The following is a 19,491-nucleotide window of genomic DNA, read 5'->3' as shown; positions in this document are numbered from 1 at the left end:
TTGCAAGTAACGCTTTTTATAGCATGTCTATTAATTTGTTAATACACTTGCATAAAAATTATCACGTTCTGATAATCGAGCACATAGTGGAATTGGTTTAGATAGCGCCAGTTTTAAATGGGGTTAAAAAAACTCTAAACCTAACAGATTTCCTACCCTTAATTTATTAGCAGTGTATGCTAGAGGGAGGATCCCCTCGATGTGTTTGCTGGTGTGTGGTGCTATAAGTATCAATAAGTCCAACGGCAACATCAGCTGGCGTGTAACTAAGAAGGATAAGTGCTCTGCTCCGCTCTGTTCTACTCGAACCATTCCATCGAAATTTTCATTATTATTTTTACGGGAGCCTCTATCTAGCATATGCATCCATCTATCTGGCCATCTTTTTTCCGTCCCCTGGCTCTATAACAATTGTTTAGTGGCTCTGGAATTTATAGCTCTGTTTGTGCGCCACCAATGGGGCTATAAATTGAAATGTGTTCCCCGCGCGGAAGCCACCGCACAATGTGGTAAATAATTGCAAAAATTAGAAAGTCCTTAAATTGAAGACTACAAAAAAAAAAATTAGTAAAACTCTTATTTGGTTTTAAAAGGGTTTACAAAATAATCGAAGTAAATTATGCTAAATACTTATAACATATTAATATTTATCTAAATTTAAAGAATATTTTCTTGGAGAATATTTTAGTTATTCAAATTGGTACAAAGGAATAAGCAGTCCAGCCATATTACAATTTTTCAAGAGATCAAACGAAAACCGAGTAATTTTGTTTTTGTTGTAAAAAAATAACTTCCCTTGCGAGCAACATATGAACCGCAAGGATCTCGAGGAGTTAGACACACACAAAGTCTATAAACAACTGCGAAAGTTGTTCTGGGCCGCAGCCACGAAAATACCAACAACCAGAAAGGAGACACAGAAAGCTTTTAATGCCCAACGTGTAGTAAATATCAGACAGGATGAGGAGTAAGCAGAAGGAGCAGCATAAAAGCCACAGACAGGAAGTAAACTCACAACGAGTCTGTGTTCCTGGCAATGAATTGCAAATTTCATAGAAATTGTTTTCAAGCGTTTAACATGGCGTATGCGTAACGCATTCTCAGCCTGAGCGTTCGACTTCCTTTGTTTAACCCGTTCCACATTGCCTTAGCCCTCGAATGATTCCATTGACTTGATAACAACAGAGAAAAGAGAAAAAGCAACGGATGCAGACGTCAACTGAACATCGTTTTTATTGGTTTGTTTATTTGTAGTTCAAATTTTTATGATTTTTCCTCACTTGTTCGTAGCTGCTAAACTGATTTCCATGGGGAAATCATAAGGATACGCTTGGCAAGTACCTTATTCAGTTTCGATTTTGTTGTTTCTGTGTGCCTTTGATTTGGATCCCTGCTATCCGAGATGTTTGATTTTCTTTAGTTTAGTGAGCTGTTTTATCGCAGTTTAGTACTGTTTTGATTAAACTAAATTTTTGTACGCGGGAAATTGAAAGGATGCATCGTAAACAGCTCATGAAAAGGATCTAACGACAACAAATCTTTAAAGAATAGACAATATATACTTGGGATTCGCGAACAAAAATAGTTTTTCAAATTTATTTTTTGTATGGTTTAATTGTTTGTTTACTGGGACATTTTGTTGAAGCTTTCTTAAATATAATAAATATGTAAAATATAAAAATAACTTGTAGCCAGAACACAAGCACAAAATAGTTTCATAACCCTGTTTTTCTATTTAAGCATATAACCAATGAATAAATGTTTTTTGAGTTATTTTGCCGAACAACCGCATACAGTAATTTTTTTTCCATTTTCTAATCCCTAAGCTTGTCTGTCTAAAATGCGAAATCAACATTAATTAGCTGGAAGCGCAGGGCGCAAATGAATGTAAGTGCTTAGTAAAATGGACTTTATAATCAACCACACAGGACTTTGATCCCTCGTTCCTGATGCCGGATAATTGCATCTTAGCCACGCCCAGATGGTTAGACAGAACGCCCAACTCAATTGAGCCAAACACTATCAAGGAACAGATGCCGGAGGTAGACTGCTCTCCCAAATGAAATGTAAAGAAAATGTTATTTATGGCCAATTTCACGAGTGTCTGGCGCTGTTCCTCCTGCGGAAAGTGCAACTCCTCCTGTTGCTCATGTCCTGGCAAGCTGCAGCGGATAGCTTTTGGCCAGGAGGATTCTCCCCTCTGATCACCTCGAATGCGTGCGTATTTGAAGCCTCCACATCGACGAGGAATGCAATCTGTAATGCAAAAGGCGAATCAAACGTATTTTGCTGAACCTGCGCCAGCACCAGTGTTGCAGATTTAGCACTTTTCCCAGCCAAGTCCCGCAAGTTAGATTGCTATGATTATGAAAACATTAACTCATATTTTAATTACGAAATATGTGATAGGTTTAATATTTGTTCAGACTTACATTATTACATATTAAATGGTGTCATTATCACTTAAATAAATTATAAATAAAAATTCTGAATCTTTTTTTGTTTTACAAAAAAGAAAATAAAAGGGGTAAAAAACAAGTTCAAGCATAATAATAAGATATTTTAAAATAATGTATACTAAATTAAAAGGCATGTTAAAATATGTTAAGTTGCATTTTAGTACTCAGTCATCTCTATCACTTTTATAGCCAATCATAAGTTGTCTACTGGCAACATGCATGAAAAAATAAAACATGTTTAACATATTTATCGTAAAGCTATGGCTAATATATTCTTATATACTAAACCCCTTCTTGAAAACCACTCTGATTAAATGCCATTTCTTTTAGTAAATTTCAACTCATGGCAACAAAAATTATGCTTCAAATTAACCTAATTAATGTTCGCTGTATTCGCCACCAAAAATACTAAACTCCCAATATGCTTCCAATTAATTTTACCGATTATGTGTGATCAGCATACTTAGTAGATTACTTTTACAAGTGATTTTAATCTTGCATTACAGGGATTTCTGTTTTTCTCAGTGCACACATGTACGCACATATGCAGTCGCTGTCTGTGGATCTCTACATCTGCCTTCACTTCTCCGATTTCCTCCATGCCTGTCGGATTCTCTTGGTGCTTGGGAATCGAATGCAGGTTAAATGAAAATGTTATTTCATTTGGCCGCCACTTAGAGTGTCGGAAATTGAAATTTATATCCGTGTTTCTGGCCAGAATGCGAAGGACGACCCAACTGGGAAGTAGCAGCGGAAGAGAAGTAGCCCATTGAGTAGCGAATTCATTCCATTGTGGTTTATTGCCCCGATTGCTCAGCTGCTACCAAACTCAGACGGCCAATCGGCCCTTTTGCCTTGCAAATGTACAATTTTTGCCACGCCTTCTTTTTTGGGCTCCAACGCCCCGCACTTTGAGGCTAATGCTCTGTGACATTTTTAGACGATACATTAATAACGAATTTATTCCTCAACTTTGTTTTAATTTATTGTTCTCCGATATTCTCTCAGCTGTGACTCGATTTCAAAGGGATTCTTTTATGTACAGTGGATAACAACTCAACTACATATAAAAATAATAAAACAAATAAACAAAAAATGCAAAACAATTTTTTTTAATTGTTATGTTTTAAATGAATAAATCTTGTCTTAAAAACTTTAAGAACAAAAAAAGGCCAATAGAGGTCAATAATATAATTAGAAAATATTATTCAGCTACTGAATAGAATAAATTAAAATAAACTTAAAATATTTATTGATTTTAAAAAATGTATATTTAGTTCTAAGTCTGAGATTTGTATATTTGAATGAGTTTAATTGTTAACTTGTTAAATTTTATTGTTATTTATTCCGTAAATAAAACTATTTCTCTTTCGCTTGCAATATGGCACGTGTATTTTTGAAAATAAGCATATGATAAAATTTTGAAATAACTTTTATTTTTATTTAACAGTTTAGAAAAATAATTTTGTCCATCTTGCTATCAACCCTTGCTTTATATTTGCATGCATAGTCCAGATTTATTGTTATTTTCGGATTATTTGCATTATGTAAACACAAAGGGCGATTTCACCCTTTAAGGATGTAGATTCGATCTACACAGCACTCCTGGATATAGATTCCATTTTCCGACTGGTGCCTGTACAATTTAATTAACTTTCAGCAGATGTGTCTCCTATCAATTGGATTGCCCTGCTGTTGTTCTTCTCGGTTGATTGTTTTAGTTTAGATGTGAGGGGAATTTCATTGTCACATGCTGGTCAACTGCCCGTTTAGTTGGTTACATATATTTACATGAGCAACGTAACGAGATTACCCTTAATTGCATTTGGGACCAAGACAACAAATAAAAAGTTTAAATGGCAATCTGCTTTCAGATTTAACCAAATTTAAACCGAACTCATAGGAGCAAAAGAAAGGAATGGAAATCGACGTTACTTTCAAGTTTATTTTACAAATTTCTTGTTTCTTGCCGGTTTGGGCTGTGTAACAAGTAAAAAGAAAAGATTTTATGGGAACATTTTCCACTACCACCAATTAATATTTTAGGAACCAGTTTCGGATAATCCAAGAAGCATTTTTATGAATATTGGGTTCAGAACGAAAATATTATTTACTAATTATTTATGTTTAATTGATATTCATATTGAGATTATGAATTTTCCATTCTAAGGTAGGTTTTTGTATATTTAATGTATATTTCGAGATCTTAAAAGTCTTAGTCTTAGAAACATAAGCATTGTTCAAAATAATTCCTGTCTAAGCTACACCCTTTTTTTAGTTCCTTTTGGCCAGATGAGCGAGCTGCTGATGTTGTCAAAACAAATGTGCACTATTAAGTTGGCCCCTGAAAGTCCATAAACACGTGCCACTTTGGAGACATCATCTCGTCTGCCATTTCAGTCCGGCTAGAGCCTGTACCCCTTCACACATTTCCCTGGGCCCCTGCTTTTATGCCCACGTGCCAGGCGACGTGTTGCAAATTATTTCGACATCTGATTTTAAGCGGAAAACAAGAGATAGAGAAACCAAACGGGTGGAGGGAACGCTGGACAAGAGATTTTCGCCTTCACTCTTCCTGGGTCTAAGCGCAAAATTACTGGCCAAAAAGGACAACAGCCGACGAGGCCAAATGTACAGGGACAGCACTCGAATCGCCATTCTCCATCCCCAATTCTGCCATAGCTCCGCTTTTTGGGGGCCACTTATGGCCTTTCTGTGTAAACTTTTGAGTGCATTTTTCGTTGCAGTCCAAACAAAAGACCGGAGAGCAGTGTCGGACTGGGATACCCGGCAAACGGGCGCATTATGGAACGTTAGTCCACTTGCACTGAGAGAAATCCTCAGCAAGAGCAACCAAATATTTAATAAGTTTTGTCCCAAGTGAGACATTTAATTTATAATATAATATAACTTTTGGGAGACGTATTACTCATAGCCGGAGAATCCTGGTCTTTGATATTTATTACTACCGGAGTTTCATTTGAGTTGGGTGTTCTTCCAGAGAAAGTTTATTTATATTTGTTCCTCTCAAGATCTTTATATCAAAAGCTTTCATATACCAACAACTTTATAAACCTCTTATAACTTTATATCTTTTATCCTACCTTCTAATGCCCAATCTCCTTAAACAATCTCAGATTTGCACCCCTAAAATATAGTAAATAACATTGTTACTTAACAAACCAAAATAACATAACGACATTTCTTTGTTTCTTTCAGTGCTATTCAAGTCTTCACAGCTGAAGTCCAAGGGGTGAAGGCAAAGGAGCGGCGCCAAAAGAGGCGGTGCAGTACTGGCGAAGCTCCATCAGAAAGTGGTGCAGTTGGTGACATTTGCATGAACATAAAAAGCTCATGCACAGCAATTTGCGACTTTGCCAGTGACATTAAACGTGGCCAGCAGCAGCAGTTCAGCAGCTCCAAGTTTTGGGTATCTGGAATGGGTTGCGATTTTGGATGGAGCGGTGCATAAGTGCAGAGTGGTCAGGGGCTCATTTTAAATCAGACAGAGGCTAACACAAAGGGGTTCAAAAACTAAAGCAGCTCTAAATAAATTAATAAGAAACTACCATCAAATTGTAGCCCCCATTTAATGTTTATTTATCTAAAGCGAAACATGTTTTCTAATTAAATATATAGGCTTTTAAAAAGCAATTTTAAGCCCTAATTAATAATGCATATTTTGCAATGTTATCATTTCATGAAATTATAAGCAAAAAATAAATTATATTGCAATTTAAATACAATTAATTCAGAAATGGGAAAATCATTAGACTATGGTTATGATTTATTCAATGACACCTATTAATATAATTTCAAAATTGAATAGAAACAATACTCCCTTTAAAACAAGAAAATTCGTACGCATCTGCTAGTCGAGACTCCTTCGCAATGCATACAAATAGACACATGGAGGTGGGAGTTTGAGGTTGGGCAGACAACACTTTGCACACTTCATTAGATCGCAAGTGAAAGATAATGGAAGGCGACCGAAACAATGCCCCGAAAAATGATGTGTTAACTGCAGCGTTAAAAATCTAGAAAAATAAGCGAAGCAGCGAACGTTAACCTTAAACAGCCACGGGGCACAATTTAGTACCTACAGTCCAAGGGAAGCGAGGGTAGCGAAATGGATTTCTTTGCCTTTTCATTCTCTGGATTTTCTGCTGATGTTGCGTAAAATAAAATGTGCAATTTATGCCGCCCCCCAAAGTGTTGAATTTTAAATTTCCCTACAAGTGCGAGGACTTAAAGACCCAACACCCTTCAAGTTCAGCCAACAATGGCCAGACATTGATTTCTTATCGTGCGCCTGCCTCGGAGCTCGGATACTACACACATCCTGCAAAGTCATTTTGATTTATTGGCAATGATTTTCCAACTTATTGAACAGATTAGATGGGCGTGTTTTAGTTTCCCTGCAAAGTGCCAAACAATTTGTTTATGTTTTTTGGTAACGGACTTGGCTTCCTCGATCGTTCTTCTCCGCCATTAAATGCAGGAAAATCCCGGGACGAAATTGAAAATTTTCAGCTCGTTTCTGGTAGAGCAACTTTTCCAAATGAAATGACAATTGGTCAGACCAGACTGAGCCGAACCCAACCAGAAAGGAAGACAAGATGCATCCCCTGCCCCGAGCTTATTAAAATTGTGCAGAGCAAGTCAAATTTCGTTGAAGGGATTTTCTCCAATTTGTTGCTGTCCGAGTGCAACGAAAAGCAGATTGAATATAATAAGTATGAAATAGCTATAAATATCATATTGCGAAAAATAGTCAGCAACAGGCAACAGGACACTGAACACCGATAGAGAAATAAAAATATGAAAAGGAGTAAGGAGGAGGACACATCATCAACCTCATCCTGATGATAATGTTGATAACAACCAATAACGCTGCAGACAAACGCAAAATGCTGGTTAAAATAGCTGGATTGTTATTTGTCCTGCAAATATATCTTTACTGTTAAAATACATTATTTTTGTAAGAGAACACAAAATATATTTCCATTTCCATATTTAATAGCCGGTTTGCAATAGGTATTGTTTCCAAACATATTAATTTTTTCCAATACAAAAGCAGTAGGAAGAAAAAAAATTGTTTACTTTTCATATGCTTTTGTTTGTCAATACATAAAATATTATTTGAGAAGAGGGTATCAACAAAAGTACATTGAAGTCGGCTTTGCCATTTCCATTCACTTTTAGTCATGCTTTTCCCCAATATATAATTGAATTCTAAGCCAACGCAAACATCTCCAGAGAAATAAGTCGACGAAGGATGCAACTGCAACTTCCATACCCTCTCCTCATCTAAAATATAATAGAAAAAATTCTATGCTGGCTATACGGTGGCGAAAAAAAAGATAAAAGAAATTCAATCAGAATTTGCTGCTGCAGCTGACCGCAGAAGAAAGCTGAGAAAAGTGAGATGGAGATGTAGCGAAAATGGGAAAAGCAAATCGGCTTAAGATATTGTATAAATCATGAACCACAACATTCGACTCCCCGCGTGTCGGCATCCATAATTATGTGGCAAATTGGCGGTTTGACAATGCAATTGAATGCAAAATGTTTGAACAATGAACGGCAAAAACCCGCTGAGGGGCCGGAAATTGAGCATTTTCTATTCCCCTCCCTGAAAACCAAACCCCATTAATGGATATTTTCATTTTACTCGTAATTCAGAGTATCGGGCTACAATGTGTAGCCACATCGATCCAGTGGCCATTTGCTAATTACTCACAATCGGAAAATGTTGCAACTTAGATGGTTGAAGGGCAGGCTGAAATAATAGTGTTTGTGAAACACATTTTGAAATCGAGACCTTCTGTAAATACGGACTACCAGTAATAATATCTAGCGGTCTTAATCATAATATTTAGTTACAAGAACAAGTTAATTTTTTTATAAATTGATGTCCATTAGGTTTTATATTCGTTTCGAATTCGTAGCAATCCACACTTTTAATGGTAGATACAAAATTATAGAGGTATAAAATAATATAAATTATAAAACTCCAAGTGTTTTTAATGATAGTTTATCAGTCAGTGTTATTCATAACATCCCCGGTATAAAAACATAACTTTTTTTTAAATTATAAAAACGACTCTTACTTTAGATGCAATTTTTAGCCAGACAGCCCCCATTAATACTTATCAATATTCCAAATTTTGTTTATTCAATATAATTTGAACGAATTTCTCAATTAACTGTTTTAGTTGAACTTAGTGTGGGAATAATTGACAAACTCGTCGAGTTATATTTTTGTTTTCGCGGCGCAATTGAAACCAGTTGAGCTACACTGTTAAATTTTACTCAATAGAAATAAGCTCAAAAAGCTTTGGGAAGCGAGAAGTTAATTTAGCATGAAGAAGCTGCAAAAATGTCACAATTTGTTCAAGAGTATGCAGCTTTTAAAGCCAGGGGTGGCAGAAAGGATTGATAATCTTATCTTTTTTAAATAGCAAGTTTGTAACTTCAATACAGAAACTCTTTTTTATTCTCAAAAAGGATTTGTTGCTCCCCAGACGGCTGCTATTATCGCAGAATTTTCCTCTTAGACCAAAAATTGCCATGGCAACAGACAAAAGAAGTCGATTGCTCAAATAACATGCAACACAACAAGCAATCAGTGTTCACAAAAAATAAGTAAAGGTACAGAAAGCAAGTGAAGTTGCAAAGAAAGGATTAATAAAACTACTCAAGGTCTTTGAGCTCTCGCCAAGATAAAAACCGACATCGATGGGAAATTATAAAGCATTTGTGAAATCATTTAATTTCAAATGTGTAAACAAAATTAACAGAGATCCTCTGTATAAATTAATTCATGAACATTTAACTATGAATTATAATAATTTTATAGGCACAGAAATCAAAAGTTATAACTAAATACATAATTTGAATAAGTTTATATAAACAACTAAAATAAAAAATCAGTTCAGTGCATTTAATGTACTTGATTTAATGTAAACAAAAACAAGAAAGAAAGCAAACTTCGGCAAGCCGAAGTTCATATACCCTTGCAGCTATTGCAAGAATTAAACATTTTTGAAAACATTCAAATTATGATTTACTTTCGTATATGTTTAAAAACATTGAAGCTATGATGATTTGCAGCTCAATTATTTGAAAGTTATTTTATATATTTTTATTATTTCTAAGGGAGCTATATGATATAGACGTCCGATTTTGATAAAATTTAAACTATAATTCTGAAATATTTAACCATTGCTATATGTCGAAGAACTAAACAAAAAATTAATAAACAGAAAAGTTATAATTTTTTTCATTTATTTTTCCGATTGTTCCTATGGGAGCTATATGATATAGTCGTCCGACTTTGATGAAATTTAAACCGTAAATCGGAAATATGTAACCATTGCTATATGTCGAAGAACTAAACAAAAAATTAAAAAGCAGCAAAGTTATAATTTTTTTTCAATTATTTTTCCGATTGTTCCTATGGGAGCTATATGCTATAGTCGTCCGATTTTGATGAAATTTTAACCATAATTCTGAAATATTTAACCATTGCTTTATGTCGAAGAACAAAACAAAAAATTAAAAAACAGCAAAGTTATAATTTTTTTCAATTATTTTTCCGATTGTTCCTATGGGAGCTATATGCTATAGTCGACCGATTTTAATGAAATTTAAACCGTAAATCGGAAATATTTAACCATTATTATATGTCGAAGAACTAAACAAAAAATTAAAAAACAGCAAAGTTATAATTTTTTTCCTTTATTTTTCCGATCCGGCTCGTTCCGACTTATATACTACCTGCAATAGAAAGACAACTTTTGGAAAAGTTTCATGCAGATAGCTTTAAAACTGAGAGACTAGTTTGCATATAAACGGACGGACAGACGGACAGACGGACAGACGGACGGACAGACGGACAGACGGACGGACAGACGGACATGGCTAGATCGACTCTACTAGTGATGCTGATCAAGAATATATATACTTTATAGGGTCGGAAACGTCTCCTTCACTGCGTTGCAAACTTCTGACTGAAATTATAATACCCTCTGCAAGGGTATAAAAATGCTAATCACATAAAGCTTTCTTTTGATTTTTTAAACCGTTTACCAATATCTATACAATAATAACATTCGTTTTTAAAATTCACCTTTCGATCTATCGGATGAGTGCAAAAACGCCGATCAATTGTGTCTCTCACCTCGCAAATAAAAGTTCAATAACCCAAATCAGAGAACTGTGTCACTATGCAATTTAATTTCATTATCTGAACTAATTTCAATTGAAGAACAAATTCAATAGTTCAACCGTTGTCAATTCACAGCACCAGCAACAATCAATGGACCCATAACGGCGGTACAGAAAAAAAAAAAATTCGACCGCCTACGAAGCTGCTGATCAAAACAAAATAGTTTTATTTTCAGCGACCCCAATGCGTGGATCGCTTATTTGACATAACAAACAAATAACTCGTTCCGAGTTTCACTCAACTAATGCCAGTTGGTGAGTGAATGAGCAAAGCTTTTCTTGGCGATCCCACTTGAAAACAAGTTGCAATTGGGAAGAGCGCGAAAACAAACCCAAAACTAATTTCAGTTGTTCAACGTCCGCCAAACTGATCAAACCAAAAGTATCTCGTCTATTTTTTTCAAACTTAAGATCCCAATAAATTAAATATTATAGCCAATATGCTGAAACAACTGGTTGGTGTTCTCCTTATTGCCTTGTGCTTGATGCACAGTGGTAAGTGAAATTTCATTTCTGGTGGCATTTCTAATGGGAAGTAATATATAGAAATATGTAAATTACAATTTAAACTAATCTGTGTCAAAAGAAAACCAGTTTTGAGTGAAAAATTAGAAGAACGATTTTAGATATGGGCTACAAAAATGTATTTAAAGTGTATTTATAAGGGAAAACTTAGAAATATTATTTATAGAATCATTCTATAAGAAGTTAAAAACAATTTAAAAAAAAAAAAAAAAAATTGTTTTCATAATATGGAAACTTATAATAGCATAACCAAAAAAAATAATCATTTTTATTTGTCATTCGAATTAAGTCATCGCCGTCAACCAAATAAAAATGTTTTTAAAATGTGTGCCCACTTCTGGATTTTTAATATAAGCATAAATTAACGCAGCAAAAAAAGACTAGAAAAACACATATACTCACGTACATTTGCGTACGTTTTTAAATTGAATATAGGAATGACTTCATAGTTAAGAAATTACAGGGGTCTGGAGAATCTTGTGGGTATTGAGTTATTGTTTATTCGGCTGAGGGCGTTTCATAGGGCAAACGAGTGAGATCGAGAGGGAAATGGAGATCACAAACTGGTTACAAGCTAAGCAAATTCAAATCGGCGACCTTGACAAAGCCTTTGGGGTGAATTTATAAATATTTACTGAATTTAAATTTATATATCGCATATATTTTTTAATTTATTTATAGCATCGGCCATTAAATGCTACCAGTGCAAATCCCTGACGGATCCCAACTGCGCCAAGGATAAGATCGATGCCTCCTCAAACATCCGTTCCGTGGATTGCGATAGTGTGCCCAAACCGAACACCATGGATCAACTGCAGCCAGTGACCAGGTGCAACAAGGTGGTGACCAGCGGTGAGTGAAATTTCACGAAGATCGACTCTTGCATACTGATTCCAATATTGGAGGCGCACGCACCTTGAGCGCAATAAACACTTTTATAAGACGTGATGTCACCCGGACGAACTTTTCAAGATCCAAAAGAGGGGGGAGGTCGCGTTCAAATTAACATATGGCAAACAAAACACATACTGAGAAATCGTATGCAAAGCAGATACAGTGCGTTGCTCAAGCGGAAAAATATAGGGTTTGAAAACTCAAGCAATATAGTTTGTCGATACAAACTTATGCTAAACTTTTAAGAAGTAAAGTTAATGGTTAAAGAACAAATATAAATAAAAATTTGTTCGCTTTTTTTTGTAAATCAAATTAAAACTCAAAAAAAAAATTAACTAAAATTAAAAAAAATTTTAGAAAACACTTTTAATGTGTGACAAGTTTGTTGTTCGAGTTTTAAGCGAAAATGTATTTAATCATTTGTTTAAACATTTTGTGTACCATGTTATGAGTCATTAGAAGTAAACAAATAACTTTCAATACTTTAGCTGTAGAGCTGTAATTTGCAGTGCATTGTTACGACCAGTGTGAAATATGGCCAGCTAGTTTTTTGTTAAAGATGCAATATTTGAATATTAATATTTGCTCAACTGCAGTCCTTTTATTGCATGTCTTAGCGGCTTTTTTAAAGGGATAGATAAAATTGGTATCTTAACAAATGCGTAATATGCAATACAATGTCTGTAATTTAATAATATTTGATATCTAGCACTAGTAAATTCCATTGCTTTTGGTTTTAATATAAAATGTTTATACTGTAATGTAAAAGCAAGGCAATGATTGTTTCAAAGTCATTATATAAAAAATCAAATCTTAAATCTTTGAGTTTTTTAAATAAAAAGAAAATAAATTTAAAATTTGGACATTTAAAAGACCATTCTTCAAACAGTTCCATTAAAAAATATAAATTGGCTGTTCCTTTTTAGTAAATATTCTAAGCAAACAAAGTAATTATTAATTATAAATATCTTTCCACAGACCGTGCTGGAACTATCGTATCCCGGGATTGTCACTTTGAATCCATCGGGCAGAAGGAGAACGAGTGCACGGTGACCCACAGCCGGCAGGTGGAAAGCTGCTTCACCTGCAAAGGTGACTTGTGTAACGCCTCCGGTGCAGGACGCTTTTTGGCTATCAGTGCAACTGCCATCCTGGCGATTTTCGCCCTTCATATGAGCTTGTGAGGCCATTCCAAAACCGATCCAGGAATTTTAAAAATAAATGTTGATAACATACCTGTACAAAAAAGGGTAATTTGTTAATTAAAATCTTGAATAAAATAAAATAAAGTTAAACAAAGGTTGGCTTTTATAAGATTTTTGGATATATGTAGTAATTAGCTCAATTTAATTAAAATTGCTCCCAGGTTAGGATATTTAAATAGTTTTTCTGCTATAAAAGTTGGTTCTCCCGATGCAAAGCTAAAAAAGTAATAAGAAAACTTTATTTAGTTATTTTTGATTGAACAACTTTTAAAAACTTGTTGTTTAGACATAGCACTGTTAAAAAATTTTACTTTTTCTAATGAAAGTATATTTTTTAATAGACAATGTTCACAACAATTCTACTAAGACAGCGTTTTTAGTAATTTGATACAAAGTTAAAAAAACAAGTATTATTATCAAAATATTTATTTATTTTCGTTATTATCTGACCACATGGCAAAGTGCAAACATTTGGCTTTGAATATTTGACTCGAAATACTTTAGAGATATTTTTAGCGACGGTTAATTGCAGAAAAACGCGATTCAGATCTAAAAAATTTCTGTTAACAACAAAAAAGGGTAGATCTTTTAATAAATTCTGTAAAAATATCTAAAATTGTTAAAGGGAAAAAAAACCAAAAAAAACTTTTGACCCTAGGAACAAATTTAGATTCACAATTCAAAATTTGTTAAACAAATATGTATATGTTTTACTATACTATTTTGATTCCGGTTTCACCTATGTACAATGTAATGTACAATGTACATAGCAATATTGACTGTGCAATATCTCATACGGATATTGAAAGATGCAAAAGGTTTATTTAGGGATTCGGACATGCCTTGTATGTACATATGTGCTTTGCATAATTGATCACATAAGAGCTAAATAACAATAATAAATAATATTAACCGCTCCAAAGGATTTTCTTGTAATACCTGTTGTAGTTATTGAGCTCCATGCGCATCTGATCAAAGTTTAGCATAATAGTGCTAAGAAAATCGTCCGTAAACATGAGTCCGTGGTCAACGTCGAAATCGATATCCATCAGTCCAATAGAAGTGTTCACTCAAATTAGTTACCGTTTATTAGACACAAAAACATAAATAATACTGCGGACAAAGTCTACAAAAAAAATGGCGACAACGGAACTTGAAATACTTCGCAATTGGAAAAAAAAACAACCAAGGCTCGAAACAAAACGCCCACAAACAATTCTTAAAAAACACTTTTTGATTCTTTGTCTATAAAATCCTAAACATTTTAGCTGTTCGTATTAAAAACAATTAACAAATTAAAATCCGAGCCACGCGCACAAGACGAACAAAAGGAAAGGAAAGGAAAGGAAGAAGGAATTAGAGATGGGAGAAAAAGTCGCACGGCGAGGCTTTTATCGACAATGCAGACCTGCATGCTTCTACTCAGATTAAGCAATTTAAAAAATCTAGCATATATGCTGTCCCAAACAAAATTAATTATAGATAAGAGCTTTGTAATCTGACAATTATTCATACATTCATCTAAATTAATTAATTAACTTAAGAAAGAAAATCATAACAATCCAAAAATATTTTATTTTTTAGTATTTTCTTGGTACAAGAGAATATTGTTACCGATATTTGGTGGTTCCCTAAGCTTTCATCGCCAGGACAAATGTATTTTGACGTATTTCTCTTATTAAATTTGTGAAGATCATTTTTTTTCTAAATTTTGTTAATGGTAATGTTTTATAAATTATTTGGAAGTTCTAAAATGTTGTAAAAAAGTTTTTAAAAATAATAATGTCAAACAAGTAAACGATAACTATATAATTAGTGTGTAAATCTTTTATTTCAATTACAAAAATGTTCTAATTGTCTTTGCATTACAATAAAAACTTGTAAGCCTTCTGGCGACTACAACTAAGGGGTTTCTTTGTAAAAACACGTTACAAAATACAAGTAGAGGGTGGAGATTACAAGATTGAGCTTATGAGATAAGGAATGTCACGTGCGTAAGATACTTGTGGACGGAAAAAGGTTTCCAAGCTTAAGTTACAATTCGAGTCGTTTATAGAAAGGCACTTGATTACACATCGCTCATTTTTGCAAGACTATCGTAGTTTAAAAAAGGGATTCGCCAGATTAAAAAAACGCTGTTGTAGTTCTTCAATTTAAAAAATATCAATCAAATCCTAAAAGAAAGAAACAAATCATATTAAGCATGGGATCCTAGGTTCTGTACTGCTGTCCCTAGCTTATATGATGCAATATAGATCTGGAACTTGTGTTTTTAACATCTGTAAAATCCCTTTTTTAGAGTCAAGACAGTCTTGTTTCAAAGGAGCGACCAAAGGAGGCGTGGCATTGGCTACAAGTGGAGGACGAAGAACGCTCCAACTATTGCCGCAACAGATGCGCCACAAGCACGGAAACGAGTGTTCCGGAAAGCACTGCCATCCAGCCAAGGCGATGAACTCCCGCCGAATTGCAGCCGTCCTTGCTGTTGCACGTGCAGAACTCCATGAAGATGTTGTAGCTGCCGGTGCGCATCAGACAGAAGCGTTCGTCGCCCTCGATTCCGGGCTCGCCCATGTAGGCGCAGCTGCGGAAGTAGCGCCACTCCCCGTGCACCTTCTGCCGGATCTTGCGGCACATCGTCGGCCGCACGCCCTTCAAGTGCTCCAGTTCCGGCGCCTGTTGGCAGTCCGTGATCGCCAGGGTGCTGTTGTCGAAGGGATCCCCGCATTTCGGGTCGTTATCGCTGCGGCAATCCCAGCATTTGATCGCCTGGCCTGCAAAGTAGCACATTTTCGGGTTTCATTGGGTCAACAACGGTTGCGCAGGCGCAGTTCCAATTTTTGGCTTTAACTCACCCACTTGCAGCAGACAGCAGAGGACAAGCACGGCCAGCACACATTTCTCCAGCGATTTCATCGTTTTATTTGGGTTTTTCGCTGCGTTTCAATTGATTGAAATTTTGGGCGTGTAAATAGCAGTGTGACCGCGGCAGAAATGTTCAATAATACCGCAGCCTCTATCGCAGACACGAACCATGGTGTATAACCTTGATTAACAAAATTGGGTGGCAATATTGTTCAGACATAAAGCCATCGGTTGGTTATTTAAAATGCTATTTCAGTTTTTTTTTCTATTTGTCATTCTAAATAATAATTGATTTGTAACTGCCACATAATACTAATAATTAGTAATTTGCCAACGAATCTTTGAAAACGTATTGTACAATTGCAGATGTTGTTGTTTTAGATATTAATTTCCGGCATACTATGTAGTTTTTATCGGCATCTCCAGATATATTAAAATAATTTAGTTGCTTTTGTAATGTAATGCATTATGTAGTTAAAATTCGATCAGTTATTCGAAATATTGCGCATACCGGTTGAACCTTATCGATAGCTGCAGGCAAAGCATCGATATTATCGAAGAAGCATCGATTTTTGTTCCATCTCTATCAGTCCACATTATTTGTTATTTATTTGGCCTAATCGCATTTTATTTAAGTTAAGCGAAGCGCACAAAGCAGTTTTAAGTTGAAAATGACCGCCCTGACCCGCTGCGCCTTTCTGCTCCTCACGCTGGCCATCTGCGGTGGGTAATAACGCCGCAGTCGTAAACACTTCAATTGCCACCTTTTAATCTCGGCTTTGGGTGTGGCTTGGCAAGTGTTTTCGGGCAGAGCAGTTGGAATTAATCAGCGAATCTTTGCAGGCAGCCTGGCCATTCGATGCTTCCAGTGCTCCTCGGACCAGGACCGCAAAGGACACGACAGTTGCGGCGCCTACAAGCGATTCAACCGCACGGAACACATCTCCATTGAGTGCAACAGCGACGAGAGCCACATGCCAGGATCCTTCTGCATGAAGGTCGTGCAGCAGGGTCCCAGGGGATTTATCTGTGAGTTGGGCAACTTAACTTCTAATAGGACTTATTCACGGCTGAGGGGCTATGGCTATTGTGATAGTAGTAAAAAACGCACTTGATTAAGTCCAAGCTAACCATAGTAGTTATATGTCGCTTTTTTTTTCTAACCTTCCCTCGAATCTTTTTGCAAGACAGACGTACAGTCCTTATAGGAATAAATTTATCCTATATTATTAGTTCCTAGTAAAAAGCACGCTAGCTTAAGACTAAGACCATCTTTCTCGACCTCATCGTGAGCTAAACGTTTTTAACGTTTTTACCACGAAGACAAAAAAATAAGTCTAAAGCTTTAAACATGGTTAAGAGAATGATAGAATTGCTTATAAATGTAAAATAATATTAGATCAGTGGAATGCTGATGTTTCTATGAGATAAAACCAATCAAAGGAGAATCTAACGACTTTAAAAACCTTTAGCTAACTTTGTCAACTAAATGTTTTTCATATTTTCCATAGGGGACGGTCGTTGGCGTCAGGTCATCCGACGGTGTGCCTCCGTTTCCGATACCGGAGTGACAGGCGTCTGTAATTGGGGCGTCTACGAGAACGGCGTTTACTGGGAAGAGTGCTACTGCTCCAGCGACAGCTGCAATGGCTCCAGTCTAATCGAAATGCACGGATCTCTGCAGCTTCTGTTGGGTTTCCTGCTAATTGGCGCCATCTCCAGGATCATCAGGAGTTAATAGGAAAGTGGGACTTTCTTTCACCAAAAATAAGAAAACAGTGCCTTTTCACCACTCCATTTGTATTATTTTTTAAACTGAATTTCATTTTGATAGCTGCAATATAATCCGTCCACTTATTGATGTCTAAAATTAAGTTAAAATGTTATACGCGCTTGTATACACTAAGGATAAGATAATAGAACTCCGCGGCAGGTCAATTTTAAACCTTATAAAAGCGTAAACTAATCTTTTATTAATTTTAAAACTTTTTGTTGTGACATACGCAAAAAATTTTACCTAAATTCTGAAGGGCTAAAAAGAAAATCGCTTTTATATTTAATTGTTAGAAATAACGACCTGTCTTATAAATACCATAAACTACAAAAGTCCACCCTTAATACACACGAAATCTCAAGATAAAAATCAAAACAATCGAAATATATACATATCTAGATAAAGCTACTTCAGTATTTATCACTTTGGCTAAGAGCACAACCATTTTGCGTTTCCATCAATGTTTTCAGGCCATATTCTGACCAACCGGCCCTCGGATCTTTGGCCACTGCGGTAAAAACGGTGGTGGAGCCATCCTCAAATGTTTTCATGGCATAAAAGGACTTTCCCTCCTCCAGCCAAACTCGCACTTCACCAGTAGAATCGGCAGCCAATGATGGATACTTGCTATCATTACCAAGATTTTGTCCATACTAAAATGAAGTTAAACTTAAATTTATATTACTTACCATTTGATTACTCACCCATTGGCGATATAAATCCAGGGGCTGATTCTTTTGGGTCCATCTTAGTACTTTCAGATAGAACACCATGAAATTGTGCACATTTTCCTTGATCCTGATCGCTGGACTCTGATGGAACCTGACCAGCTCGTCCAGGGTGCTCCTGCATATCTCACGATCTTTTGGCCTTCCGAGGGTATGGCAAATGGCCAGTGCAATTCGACGAAGGCATTCGAACTCCTCGTCCAGCAGCTCCTGCCTCAACATGAAAAATTTTGGGCTCTAGTACAAACTTAAAAAAGAATTTATATAGTATAGTGAAATGGCAGGGTTTTTGTTTGTAGTTTAAGGAAAAGGGTGTCTGAAGTAAAATATTTTTGTGTCAAATGAATGTATAGACTTTCAACAAATATATTCATTTCGAAATCATTAGCTTATTGCACTGTTTTAGAACATGCGTTTTTAGTACAAGATTTCTATGAATTTCCATAATGAAACAAGAAAATATTTTAATATTTTTAAAACATTTATTTTTTATATGTCTTTGATCTTGTCAGGTTGTTTCCTTTTCAATATTTTAATTTAACATTAACTTACTTTATTAATTTGTTAGATTTTGGTATTCATTTATGATTTTCTTTTATTTTTATGTTGTTATTTCTGAATACTGTTCATTATACGTATTGCCCAACTGTATGAAGAAGAATTGCGCGTCTGTTAACACTTTCACATCTTAAAATAGTATGCTAAAATTTCAATTTATTTATTTTTTATATCAGTATATATGCATATGTCTTTCCGTACACTAAAATCGACTCTTTGCTAAGCTTAGATGGTAATTTATATTGATCATA

The 19,491-nt window shown here is 35.3% G+C and overlaps 4 protein-coding genes across 6 annotated transcripts; 2 read left to right on the top strand and 2 right to left on the bottom strand.

Moving 5' to 3' along the window:
- The first annotated feature begins 11,022 nt into the window (after positions 1-11,022).
- On the top strand, positions 11,023-13,409 carry LOC108138332 (lymphocyte antigen 6 complex locus protein G6d). The gene is made up of 3 exons (XM_017260496.2): positions 11,023-11,186; positions 11,898-12,068; positions 13,089-13,409. Exons 1-3 carry the CDS (start codon positions 11,132-11,134, stop codon positions 13,292-13,294), a joined length of 432 nt encoding a protein of 143 aa, XP_017115985.1. The 5' UTR covers positions 11,023-11,131; the 3' UTR covers positions 13,295-13,409.
- Positions 13,410-15,127: 1,718 nt separating this feature from the next.
- Positions 15,128-16,317, bottom strand: LOC108138352. Its single transcript, XM_017260523.2, has 2 exons — positions 16,171-16,317; positions 15,128-16,089 (listed from the first exon to the last, which is right to left on the bottom strand). Exons 1-2 carry the CDS (start codon positions 16,229-16,231, stop codon positions 15,695-15,697), a joined length of 456 nt encoding a protein of 151 aa, XP_017116012.1. The 5' UTR covers positions 16,232-16,317; the 3' UTR covers positions 15,128-15,694.
- A 430-nt stretch (positions 16,318-16,747) lies between these two features.
- On the top strand, positions 16,748-18,362 carry LOC108138341. Its single transcript, XM_017260510.2, has 3 exons — positions 16,748-16,903; positions 17,024-17,209; positions 17,692-18,362. Exons 1-3 carry the CDS (start codon positions 16,852-16,854, stop codon positions 17,916-17,918), a joined length of 465 nt encoding a protein of 154 aa, XP_017115999.1. The 5' UTR covers positions 16,748-16,851; the 3' UTR covers positions 17,919-18,362.
- Positions 18,349-19,003, bottom strand: LOC108138340. 3 transcript variants are annotated; one of them, XM_017260506.2, is made up of 2 exons: positions 18,659-19,003; positions 18,349-18,607 (listed from the first exon to the last, which is right to left on the bottom strand). In XM_017260506.2, the coding sequence occupies exons 1-2, from the start codon at positions 18,902-18,904 to the stop codon at positions 18,365-18,367; spliced, it is 489 nt and encodes a 162-aa protein (XP_017115995.1). In that variant the 5' UTR covers positions 18,905-19,003; the 3' UTR covers positions 18,349-18,364. The 3 variants fall into 3 exon arrangements, with proteins under 3 accessions (XP_017115995.1, XP_017115998.1, XP_017115997.1); XM_017260509.2 differs by having other exon boundaries at positions 18,474-18,581; XM_017260508.2 differs by having other exon boundaries at positions 18,500-18,581; positions 18,644-19,003.
- Between the last annotated feature and the right edge of the window lie 488 nt (positions 19,004-19,491).

Source organism: Drosophila elegans, unplaced genomic scaffold (assembly GCF_018152505.1).
Source record: "Drosophila elegans isolate 14027-0461.03 unplaced genomic scaffold, ASM1815250v1 contig_814, whole genome shotgun sequence".
Classification (NCBI taxonomy): Eukaryota; Metazoa; Arthropoda; class Insecta; order Diptera; family Drosophilidae; genus Drosophila; species Drosophila elegans.
Note: the sequence above shows the minus strand (reverse complement) of the source record. Positions and strands in the feature narration are given on the sequence as shown.